This window comes from Zonotrichia leucophrys, chromosome 4 (assembly GCF_028769735.1).
Source record: "Zonotrichia leucophrys gambelii isolate GWCS_2022_RI chromosome 4, RI_Zleu_2.0, whole genome shotgun sequence".
NCBI classification, from domain to species: Eukaryota; Metazoa; Chordata; class Aves; order Passeriformes; family Passerellidae; genus Zonotrichia; species Zonotrichia leucophrys.
The window spans coordinates 4,148-16,164 of record NC_088173.1 but is presented as its reverse complement, the minus strand read 5'-3'; the positions used below and the strand labels follow the sequence as shown (position 1 = coordinate 16,164).

Genomic DNA, 12,017 nt, shown 5'->3' with positions numbered 1-12,017 from the left:
CGACTGCCACTGACTAAAGCAGGAGGGAACAGGGCCTTGGGCTGGCAAAGGGGTTGCTCTGCACTTATGGGCAAGGAGAAGCAGGCAGTCCCTCCCCTCCCCTGTCTGTGGCTGTGTTTTTGGCCTAGCAAAAAGGCTAAGTTGCCCTTGATGAAGCTGTGATGGAAAACTAATCCTCTCCAACAATAGCCCAGTGCTAAGAAACATCTGTGGATCGGGGCAGGAGAGAAAGCAAGGACCTCTTCTAAGGGCATTTGTTTCTCCATCAGTCTTTTGTGGTGTCTCCCTCAGCCACCTCCTTCCCTGCTTGGTTATTCCAGCATTAGTTTGCACAGGCTGTTTGCAGAGACAGAACAACAACAGAGGTCTGCTTGGAAAGCCAGCAGAAACCTCTTAGCTTGAGACCACAAATGTGCAGAATCCCCAAAGAACAAAAATGTTTGAACTTGCCTCCCCAAAAGTGTTGTATTCATTGACTTGCAAGCAGGGGGAACAGCCATAGTAATTTAACCTAGGGAAGAGTGCCAACAACTTATTTAATTGCAGAGTTGGTGCCAACAACCCCACAATACAACTATTAATACAAGTCTGCAGTACAAGACTAATTCTGCTAACCTTTTGCTATTGCCTTTTAGTCAGGTCAGTGGCTGCATCCCTTCGGTGCTGACACTATTCAACAAACACTGGCAACTGCTTTTAAGCAAACACCAAATGGAGCAGGGCAGGAGGGAGGGGAGAGGGACCATTGAGAAAATGAAGACTCCCCCCATGACCTCACCCCTCGCTGCCCAAATGTTTCACATTTCTCTCTCCATTTCAAGCCTCTCTCTTGAAATGTGTCTTGCCGTGTATTTGCCCATGGAAAACAGCCAGATCTTTGGTCTGGATTCCTTCAGCTCATTTCCCAGTTTCTATGAGACTGTATTTGAGAAATGTGGGTCTATCTCAGTCCACTGGCAAGAGTGGTCATCAATCAGTGTATGAAAACATGAGGTCTGACACTGGGGACCAATCCACTTTTCTAAATGCGTCGTTCCTTTAAAGAACACGTATTTTTACAGAAAAATTTTAAAAGAAAGCAATAATGGATCTGGCACTACTGCAAGTTTTCAAGGGCACGATTATTCCAGCAATTATGTGCCATTGTAAACATCTTAAAATCCAGTATTAAATGATGCATAAATCTGAAGCAACCTCATCATCATTCTTGTATGAGGTAGTAAACTTGCTGCTGCATTTGCAGACTCTTGCTTCACTCTTCACCCATCCCCACATTTGGGGTTTTATAGTTACATCTGGTGACTGTATCATAACTTCCAACCACCTGGAAGTACATTTCTTTAGCTTTTACCTTTATCCTGCTGCCACTACCATGATAGAGAAAATAAATACTGCCTACAAACTCAACAGAAAAACAAGGTAATAGAGCTACAGTGAACACCCCTTCTCAGGGGGTCAGCAGTTCTCTACAGGTATTGGGGAATTTTCAGACCCTGCTGATCCTACAAACCAATCCCCTGAAGACTTCAGCTCACAAATGGCACCCTGCATGTCACGTTCAGCAAATGCCCGCTCCCCAGAGCGGCTGTGAGCCCCGGGATGTGCTGGATCTGCGCTGGCCGGGTTGCACAGGCCGGAGCTGCTGACGGCAGCGCTGCAGAATGTGCGACCCAGCCAAGCTCCTCATGCGGCCGGGCCTCGCAAAATCCCCATTCGTGGGCAGAATGGGCAATGGCTTTCAGGCTGCCAGATTATCTGGCGAGTCTGTGGGAACTGCAAAACACTGCACCTGCCTGAAAAATGGCACCAGCTCAGCACAAGATGTTTCCAGAGGGGAAAGTTAATATATGGGAGGAATGCACATAAATCCTGTTATTTCTTAATGGGATTTGGGAGCTTATTTCTCACCCCGTGCTTTGAAATGTATCCCACAGCCTATTCTATTAATGAATTTAAGCACAGTGATTTTCTTATCAGCAGGAATCATTCTTCACTGGGGTTCGATTTTTTTTTGGTGGGATTTTTTAATGCAAGTGTGAAAAATTAATATTATGCTTGAATACCAGTTAGGATGTTAACAAGCTGTGTCCTGGATAAGCTGCTCTTGTTCTCCTCCTGTTGTTCTTTTCCTAATTTCAGTTGACCAAGAAACCTGGAATCATTTATTTGTTGGGGTTTTTTTTATGATTTAGGCAGTGGTTGGCTAAAAATGGAAAGATGGGAACTCTATTTCTGGTTCAGCTGTGTGAATGAGTGGACACAAACTTTCTCTTGCTTAAAACAAACAACATTTGGAAAGTTTTTTTCCACCTCTTGGGTGTACTCAGTTGGTACTGATGGGTACCAACATCTTTCGGGGTTTCCTGGCACTGCCTTGGATGCTCTCTGCTGCCCCTGGATGGGGATTCACTCCAGGCTTTGGAAGTAGACAAATGAGTCACAGAAATTTTCTGCCTTAGCAGTCTATCTTCAAAGGCCTCTGCACTTGTTCCTCTGACTACCAGAGTTTGTTGGAAAGCAAATTACAACTCACCTCATTTCCACTTCCCTCCCAATTCTGACTGGTTCAGAGAATATCCTGAGTTGGAAGGGACCCATAAGGATCATCAGGTCCAACTGCTGGCTCTGCACAAGACCACCATGTGCCTGGGAGCATTGTCCAAGCACTCCTTGTGCTCTGGCAGGCCCTGGGGAGCCTGTTCAGTGCCTGACCACCCTCTGGGTGAAGAACCTTTTCCTAATATTCAGCCAAACACCTCCTGACACAGCTCCAGCTGCTCCCTGGGATCCTGTCATTGGCTGAATACTTCCTGTGCAATAAACCTATGCTGGATTCATGCTTCCCAATTTTGAGCTTCCTCAAAAGTTCCCGAAGGGAAACAATGATGACATTTGAGATGAGACTAGCTCAGCTCCAGCTCTATTATCAATGATGGGTTTTCATCCTATGCCTTGGGCTCCCATGAGCTGTGGTAAAGGCTGAAAGTAGTGGACCCTTTCACAAGCAAACATCTATTGTGTACAAACACCGAGTTAAAGAGTGCATTCCCTAGGTCTCATTTTAGGATCAGCTTTTAAACCTCAACTCTGGCTGTATCTGCTACAGCCAAGGATTTGTGGCATTTTTCTGTCTAATCTTTCACGCAAGCTAAAGCCAGGGCAGGATTCACAAAGGCTTCATTTCTGGACCTTAAGGATTATGTGTTATGTTTAATCACACAGGATTCCTCTCTGTCCTGAGAGGAAAACCTTTCTTCCCTTATACCTTTCTGTGACTTTGGAGGACATGACACTCAGTAACTCCTGTGGCAGCCATGAGGGGTGGAGACCTGATCTTTCAGAGGATTTAGTGGATTTAGGCCAAAACCTCACAGCTTGGGCTGACCTCTGCTGAGGAGGAACCTAAAGTATGACTGGTCAGCTGGACCCCAACATCTGGCAGCTGCCATCCCCACCCCTTCTCAGCACAGAGAAATCCTTTTCATCATCTTTTCCTTCCACAGGCACATTCACAACATAGTTGTCTGCGCCCCTGGGGATTCATAGCCTGGGAGAAGCACGGTATTCCCTGCAGCCAGGCTCCCTGGGATGCACCACAGCACAGCTGGCAGGGCCCCTCAGCAGTCTGAAAGCTGCCCTGACCCTGCTGGGGCAGCAGCAGTGCCCACAGGCCCTGCGCACGTCAGCTCTGGGCTTGCCTGTGGCTGCTAATGCAGTGCTGTGGAAGTGAACAGAAGTCTTTTTGTGCTGGAGAATGCTCGGCAGCCTGATGGGGGGGCTGACAATAGAAGCCTTTTCATGCAGCAACTCCCTCGCTTTAAGAAAAGGTAGGGATCCTGTCCCTTGTGCTGCCATCAGCAGTCTTTGGAGAGGCCCTGATGTGAGCCCTGGGAAGCCAGGAAGAGGGGTGAGGAACTGCCTGCTGCTTCCTCACACAGTTACTGTGGCAGCTGCCAGTCTGCAGCATCCACATCTCCTTGGTTTCTGGGATCAGACATCTGCCCTGTGCACTGCCTGCAGTAGGAGCCAGATGTGCCAGCAGAGGATTTTGCACCGTGGACCCCTCACCATCACCAGCCCACTTGCAGAAAATTGGAAGATAAAGGGTGAGAAGGGGTGGTTTTGTCAAAAATTAACAACACGCGCCTGAGCTATTCTTCAGCAGCAAGGAGAAAAACAAAGTCCATATTGACAGCAACAGGGGTGGAAATGTCCAAAGAAAAATTACAATAAATTTCAAATAAATCACAGAAGATGTCACTGTGCCTCTGGCTCAGTTTCATGCCCTAATGCCCAGGCCAACAAGTCTCTCATGACTCTGCCAGCCTCAGAGAAGCCTCCCTAACATGAGCATGGGCCATGGGTTTGGTGCCCGCAGCCCTACGAAAAGGGTAACAGTTCCTAAACTGCCACTTGTCACACCAAGGGATGCAGGGAACAGTGCAAAGGAACTTTGCCTGTCAGTGCATAAGATAATTTTATTTTGTTTAAGGGGACTCTGGGCATTCAAGAGGGGAAAGCTCCGAGCTCCTGCTGCTGGGAGAACACTGATTCCCAATGTTTGGATCAGACAGGGCTAAGTGTCTGTGGACCAGCTGGGTACAGAATGGCCCTTTGAGTTTTGTTTTGTCAAGAATGGTGGAACAATTTCCACTGCACATCACTAAGTGCTCTTTGAGCTCCCTCAACCAAAAATACCAGAGAAGTAGCACAGGCAAGGGAGCCTTGTGAAGGCAGCTGGGTCCAGCCCCTGCAAGCACTGACTGAGAGCACAAACCATCAGAGTTTGGATCAGGCTCCAGACAAGGTTTAAACACCTAACAAGAATTCCAGATTATTTCTCAGGCTCTGTCCCAAACTATTCCCATTATTATTAAACTTTTATTGCTTCCTATATCCCTGCTGAGAGGTAAACCTCAGAGTTTGTGTCATGCTTTTGGCATGAGGTCCCTGCAAACGACCTGTCCTTTTGAGTGAAGGGAGCCCATGAACTCCAGCACAGCATGTGAAAAGTGTTCCCACACAGCCACCATCCCAGGGAGAAGGCTTTGGATGCTTTAATTCCTAGGCAAGAGAAACAACTCCTTTGTTAGCATTGTCAACACGGAGCTCAAAATAAAAGGGCGTTTCAGAGGCCTACAACAGCCAGAGCTGTTCCAAAGGTTTGTGTAGCGAGGAGAAACACGCCACAGAAATACCTCTCCTGGCTCCAAAATGGTTCAGACTGATTAACATTAATTACCTAAGGTTAAAAATTCTTAGAGAAAATTGAGAGGGAATGAAACCTTACCTTCTCTTACCAGTTTGCCTTTACTGCCTATAACAGTCAGGGCTTTCATTTTTGCATTTTTGCAGCTAAGGGTGAGCCAAAAAAGTAATTTGGAAATAGAAATCTGGGTTTACTTCTGGGTATTATCATGATTTTGAGGCCACAGAATATTGGATTCTTATTAAACACTTGGTATCACTGTGGCATTTGTCATTGAAGTTCTATTTCCAGATGAAAAAACCACTTGTTTAATGAAATTTCCACTGCAAGCAAATATCCTCAAATTAGGCCAAAATTACAGGGTTCTAAATTACCAAACAGGTATAACAAAAAATCAGAAATTCAGCTGTAGGACCCAAGGTCTAGAAACAGAGGAGTGGAGGTCACTTCAGGGAACCTGACTTCTACTCATTTTGAAGCCTTAGTGACACATTGAGGACACTGAGTTACTTTTTAAGCACCAATGGGTGTAAATGCTAAAATCAAAACAAGCAAGTGTCCTGTTTTTTTAAAAAAGGAAAGTAATTAAAAACGTGAGAACCTTCTTGCCAAAGGACTATTTGACCACATGTCATTGACTGCATGTTCTGTACCACACAATTAATATAAAAAGGAAAATACATGGTGTTAATTTGCCTCTTTTTGGGCACTGTCCCACTGCTGCCCAGGAACATTCTGGTGCTCCTTTAGCTGCTGAGTTTTGGGCAATTCCTTGAGGTGCAGCAGAAAAGGAACATGCAACTGCCTACCTTTTGCCATCCTTCCCCTTCTTTCCTGCTGGTACAATAAAAACATGCTGGGAGGATTCCACAAAGCTTTATTCTGAGGCTTCTCTCAGGGAAACATTTAAGAATCTTAAGAATTACTTTGTTATTAGAAACTGATGCATGATTCTTATTTTTTTTTTCCACAGTGTAAAGTGATTTGCTGCAAAAAAGCATTAGTAGTATTATCTGGAACTGTTGTTGGATCATTCCCAGTGCCTGCATCCTTAATGGTCCTTTTCAACCTAAAACTTTTTATGATTCTCCAAGCACTCTTGTACAGAATTAAATCTGTAACATAATTCATCATTTCCCCACAGTTCCTCATTACTTCACAGTACACTCAGGCAAGGAACGCTGAATTAGCTAAATGAGTAATATGCAATTAATTCTGAGGAGCACATAGTGAATTGAAGCACCAGAGGAATTTCTCAGTTGAAACTGGAAACCAGGAAACAGGAGCTGCCTGCATTCCAGAAAGCAGAGCTTTCACATGCAGCCATTCTCCAGCTCTGCATCACCCATGCATGAGCAAAACACTGAAATGCTGACACTGATAGCACAAACCAAGCAGGGACTACGAGGAGAAAAAAGGGAAAACCCCACCAAAAATAAAACCCAGCACATTTTTGCAGTGTTGTTTCAGGAAAGGCAGGCACAAATCATACAGCTCCCAGTGGCACTGTGCACACTCCAGGCATGTTTGACATTAAGGGGCTTGGTTGTTGTGGAAACCAAATCCCATAGATTAATTAATGTTCAGCAGCCAGAGCCATCTCCCATCCTCTCTGTCTCCCTGCCCCCAATTAAAAAAAAAAAATAAAATGAAAAAAGGGGGGAGTGCAATTTTTACATCACAGAGGAATGTCAGAGGAAAAAGAAAGTCTTTCCTCACAACTGCAGAACACTGCCAGGAACAGTGAACAGCCTGTGTTAGTCCCAAGTGTTTATAAAAGAAAAATTAAAACCACCATTTCAGTGAGGCTGGCTTTTGTGTCTGTGGCTATGCCAAACTGCCTCCAAGAAGATGAAAGATGCAAGAAGGATGATTGCGTGACATTTCTAAAATCCCTTTACGCTGAAAAGACTTTAATAGGACCCCCCTTTTTTATTTTCAACATGTAAATGTAGTAATCATAACTAATTTACGTCAGTGACTGACAGTCTTCACGTGAATGTGTTTGCACAGGGAATTGCAACGGAATTTGAAAATGCAAAGGATTTGAACAACATTGATTCTGAGTATCAGCATTTTCTTGTATCTGCTGCTGGTTGTGATCCATTGAATTCCCCACATACATCCCAGTTTGCAGGAGGGAGTAGGATTGGACAAAAGTCAGTTTGTGCACTGGTAGTTTAACATACACACTATAAACACAGAATGCACCAGATTGATGACACAGGACACATATGGTTAGGAGCCACTAGAGGTGAAATTTCAGAATTACCTATATCCTATTTTCAGAACAGTTTAAGGGTCATAGGTCAAACATATTTTAGATATTCAAAGATTTAGGGTGATGCTTTTGAAAATCCATGGTCTTCAGCATCAGTTCTGATGAGAACAAGGAATTCCTTCTCCCATTTTCCCCCCTCAAAACATCCTTGAGAGCTATGCCTCTAGTTGCCTGTTGAGAATACTCAATCATTAAGTAGTAAACCTCTTGAAGGTGTACCATACTTAACAGATATTTACTAAGCAGGGTGAGCAAACCACTTACCAACGAGGTGCAAGAGTTTACTGCACAGTTTCACACACACACTCCTAATTAGCCCACATTCCTCTGTGTGGCTGGAAGCACTCACGGTGTTTTACCTCAGGAGTGGCGGGGATGGATGGATTACTGACCGTGCTCAGATATGGCACGGCTTCACGACACAAGATCACTTCACCAGAGTCCCCTGCTCCCTCCCATTGATGGCAGTGAAATAAATACAGCCACTTCCTGCGGGACAAAACCTGCACTTGGATAGTTCAACAATGCCAAGAGCTCTCCTGTGTTTCTCAAATACGCAGCCCCTGAGCAAACCTGCTGACTCAAACAGGTGCTCAGCACTCAAACGCCAACCAAATACAAGGTCAGTTATAACATTTCGGTGTTACTTCCACAACTCTTGCCCTCTGACTCGGGCACCACTCCCACCTTGCTTGCATGGCGTAGAAAACGAGAGCAATTACCTTGGAGATGATTAATGGCTCTCCGTGCTCCAGCCCGCCCTTCAGCGTGAATCCCCATGGAGCACCTCCGTGCAGCAGTGCCTCCAGGTAGATGTATCTTCCCTTGTGGGTGATGCTGCACTCTGAAGGGGATATGCTGCTGTTAATGTTGTCTAGCATCCTCATCTGTCCTAATCACATACTCAGGCAAACACAAAACCCACTCAGGCAGTCACAGAACGACCAGCTCGGAAATCAAAGTCCCCAGAAGCCCACCGCAAGTCATCCCTGAACAGGAGGAACAAGAAGAGCCTGAGGTGGAAAGTTCTGCTTCAGAGCCGGAGTCCAAGGTGATGGGTTAAAAACAGCCCCATCCACATTTCACTGCGCCGCTTCTCCACCGGGATTTTAGTTTCAGCACTGAGCTCTCCCCATTCCCAGCTACTCTGAGCATGAGAGCTCGGGAAAGATTTCTCTTCCTGCCTTAGGCAGATCAAAACTGCTTTTAAAGATGGGGGCAAAAAAAGAAAGAAAGAAAAAAAAAATAAAGAAAAAAAAAGAGAAAAAGTTTATGGATTTAAAAGCCCCCGGCCAGTAAATTGCCAAAATCCAAACGAATGCTTCATTTGTGATTGATTATCAGTCTTTTCTTCCTTTCTGCATGCGATTTACCATTACAATGGCCTTTTTGCCTCAGCCCACTGCACTAAAAGAATGGAAGTGTCTTCTCCCTCTCAGCTCTCAGTTACTCTGCTCGCTTACTTCACAATTTTCTGACTTGTCAAAAAAAAAAAAAAAAAAAAAGAGGCGAGGGGAGGAGGAGGGAGAGAGCAAGTCCATTCCTAAAACCCTTTAGAGGGGTTTAAAATGTGAAATAACTCCATACTTATTGGATTAAAGACTGAAAAAGAAACCATTGGGAAAGCTGGGGAAGCGGGTGAAATGAATCCTCTGGGAAAAACGTTAAGGCGATAGCTGAGCTCTTTTCGTTTTCGGTGCTCTCCCCGATGAGCGGCCAGAGCTGCAGCAGCTACTGCTGCTCTGAAGGAGGGTGAGGAAGTGAGGGGGGAGAGAGGGAGGGAGGGAGAGAGAGAGAGAGATGGATTAAGGCAAGTAAGGCAGTGCTGCCCAATTGTGCACATCAAGCACGCAATTATAAAATGCAGTGTGCAAAGCTGGGGCTCACCCTTTTATTATGCCCCCGGAAACCACCATCTTTCTATTGTCCTTGCCAAGGAATTGTAACAATCCAAACTGCCAGTTGCTGAAAACACAATGGACCTGTTCCAAATCAGCTCAGTGGAGCACTGCTAATAATTCTGCTCTCATAAAGTGCTTTTCCTCTGTGTGGAGCCTACCAGCTTCCCAGGACATATTTATTTTCCCCATTTACATTGCCAGAAAATGCCAACGCTTTTCCAATAAATGGAATAAGAAGCAACACCAAAACTCTGGATACTTTTATTCGTGTAGGCAGTTACCTATGGTAGAACACGTGGCTGTGGGTGGATCTGCTCTTCCATGTGTGCACGTAGACTTCAAGACTTGGCTCATCCCTTAACATATATCACAGCACGTGTCACAGAAGGTGTGCAAATCCTTTCCTGACTTTTAACTGGATCTCAAATGGACAATAGAGAGAGGAGACCAGAGCCCACTGCCTTTCCTGTTGGCAGAGCTGAGGAAACACACAGTAGTGTCTGCCTCTAAGGCATCCCCAGCTTTTGATCTCACCCTGCATGGAATGTGCATTATTTCTCCTTCTGGTTTTGCAAGCTCTCAGGGCCTTGTGTTAACAAAACCTTAATGAACAGTGGGGGAAAAGCTTTGGAGCTGGGACTCTAAACCCAGGATTCCTTGCATTTGTCCGTGCCAGCCCATTCCCATTCCAGCCATTAAGATGTTGCAGGTTCCCAGAGCCTTCTATTTGCCCCACACGTCCCAGGTCTCATTCCTGACAGCCCTGGGGACAAATGCAGGAAAGAGGCCCCTCGCTTTATTTTTCATGGTAGATGATTCCTCAATCCTTGCTTATCCTGAGCTTTGCTCCCTCAGCTTCCCTCCCAGGGGCTGAGTTTTCATTAGCCTCACAACCTGGTCAGGCTCACAGATTGCTATTATCCAGAACTCACTCTTTAGCCTGACTCAAATCAGATTTCTGAGGCTTTACACTCCTAATGTTTCAGTGTGAAAACCCTCGCTCCAAGGCACCACAAAGAGCAATTCATGCCCATGCTCTGCACAGCCCTTCCAGGGACAGGAAAAGCCTCTGGGAGCTCTCCTGAGGCCGTGCCTCCTGCTCTCCTCAGCCAGCAGGACTGGGTAAGGCTGTGTAAGGACACAGCAGCCTGTGAACAGCCCGAGGCACTTCTCTGGATTGCATCCATTTCCCATAGGAAACGTTTGTCATCACAGCTGTCTGTGGACACCAGATTTCCAGTGAGAGCTCTATTTCTCACGGGGTCTGCTGCATCTGATGATTTAAAGTTGTCAACATACTTCTGAGAGAGAATTTTACTTCTCCTCCAGCACTGTGGTTTGTTTCAAGTGCTGAATCCAACATATTTTTTGCCAAAACTCCATCAGATTTGTCATGATTGCAAGCACAGAATTTTCTCCTCTTACCGCCCTCAAATTTGCTATTTTTCATGCCGTTAATCCAGCTGTAAAAAGGTCACAAGCAGGTGCTTCCATGTATCAGAGACTCACAACCAGCTAAGGAAAGAGGTTTGATCAATCACCTCAGAAGAGCTGCCAAATACTGTGCTACCTCCTCAGCAGGCTCTTATTCCACACAGGAGTTCCTCTCAGGACAGAGCTGACATACTCTTTGATGGGATACAACCAAAAGAACCCGGGCTCAGAAAAGGGCTTTCCACACAGAACAATATAATTGAAGTTTTGCACAGTTGCCATGTAAGGGAAAATAAATTAGGAACAGTCCAGCCAGAACACTTTCCCTCATCGAGCACTGCTATAGCAGGAAAAGTTACCACTGATTTCACTTTGCAGAGGTCCCAATCAAACCCTGTATTTATCATCAGTCAAGGCAGCTGGCAACTGCCCTGTGTTTTCCTAGATTCCTTCAAACAGTACAAGTTTCTTTCTGAAATTAAGTTCATCAGTGCAACACTGCCCCTGTGTGCTGAAACCAGAAATTGACACAGTTTAAGCTGATCGACATACATGCCAACATTTTCCTTAGTTAATAGGCATTTACTACGCTTTTCCCTTTCAAAAATGAAGCAGAATGTGTCCTGAGTGTTCAGAGTGCCTGATCTGATCAAAACCAGGAAATTCAGCTCATTTTTTACACACTTGTTACTGCCTTTTTGGCAGGAGAGCTAAACACTAGGCTTAGTTTAAATCTACCTGCTGCTTAGTTCTGCCCTGGAAGTCGAGAGGAAGCAGATCCCCAGTTTGTCTCTAAAGAGAAATTTTATGAAATAACGTGGGCCCTCCTACCTTTCACAGAGACCCAGCGTGTGACTTGCTGATGGCCATACAGGAAGCATGAAAAGGCTGAAAAAGAAAAGCTCCTTTTACCTTAGTTCCTGGCCTTATCACTGAAGAACTTCCCTTTTCCTTCCAGGCAGGGCTTTATGTAAGTGGAGGAGCATCAGGAATTTCAAATAATGGGCATCCTTCAGGCACCAGTGGGCCCAGCTTCTTCCTCTCCCCAGGAGTCCTGAAGCCATTCACCTCAATCTGCAGTAGGATGGAACAAAACACAAGTGTTAAAAGACACAGCTCTCCTGGATCAGCCCAGGACTCCTCCAGGAATGAACAATTCCCTCTTGGGATAGCAATTCCCCTGGAAGTTTAT

At 45.4% G+C, this 12,017-nt stretch overlaps 1 protein-coding gene across 1 annotated transcript in view; it reads right to left on the bottom strand.

The window, feature by feature from the left end:
* Positions 1-8,387, bottom strand: part of SHROOM3 (shroom family member 3) — a 109,264-nt gene extending 100,877 nt beyond the window's left edge. The window contains exon 1 of the mRNA XM_064710145.1: positions 8,213-8,387. Within this exon, the coding sequence (XP_064566215.1) occupies positions 8,213-8,377 (165 nt within the window). The 5' untranslated portion in view covers positions 8,378-8,387. The remainder of the gene's footprint in view (positions 1-8,212) is intronic.
* Between the last annotated feature and the right edge of the window lie 3,630 nt (positions 8,388-12,017).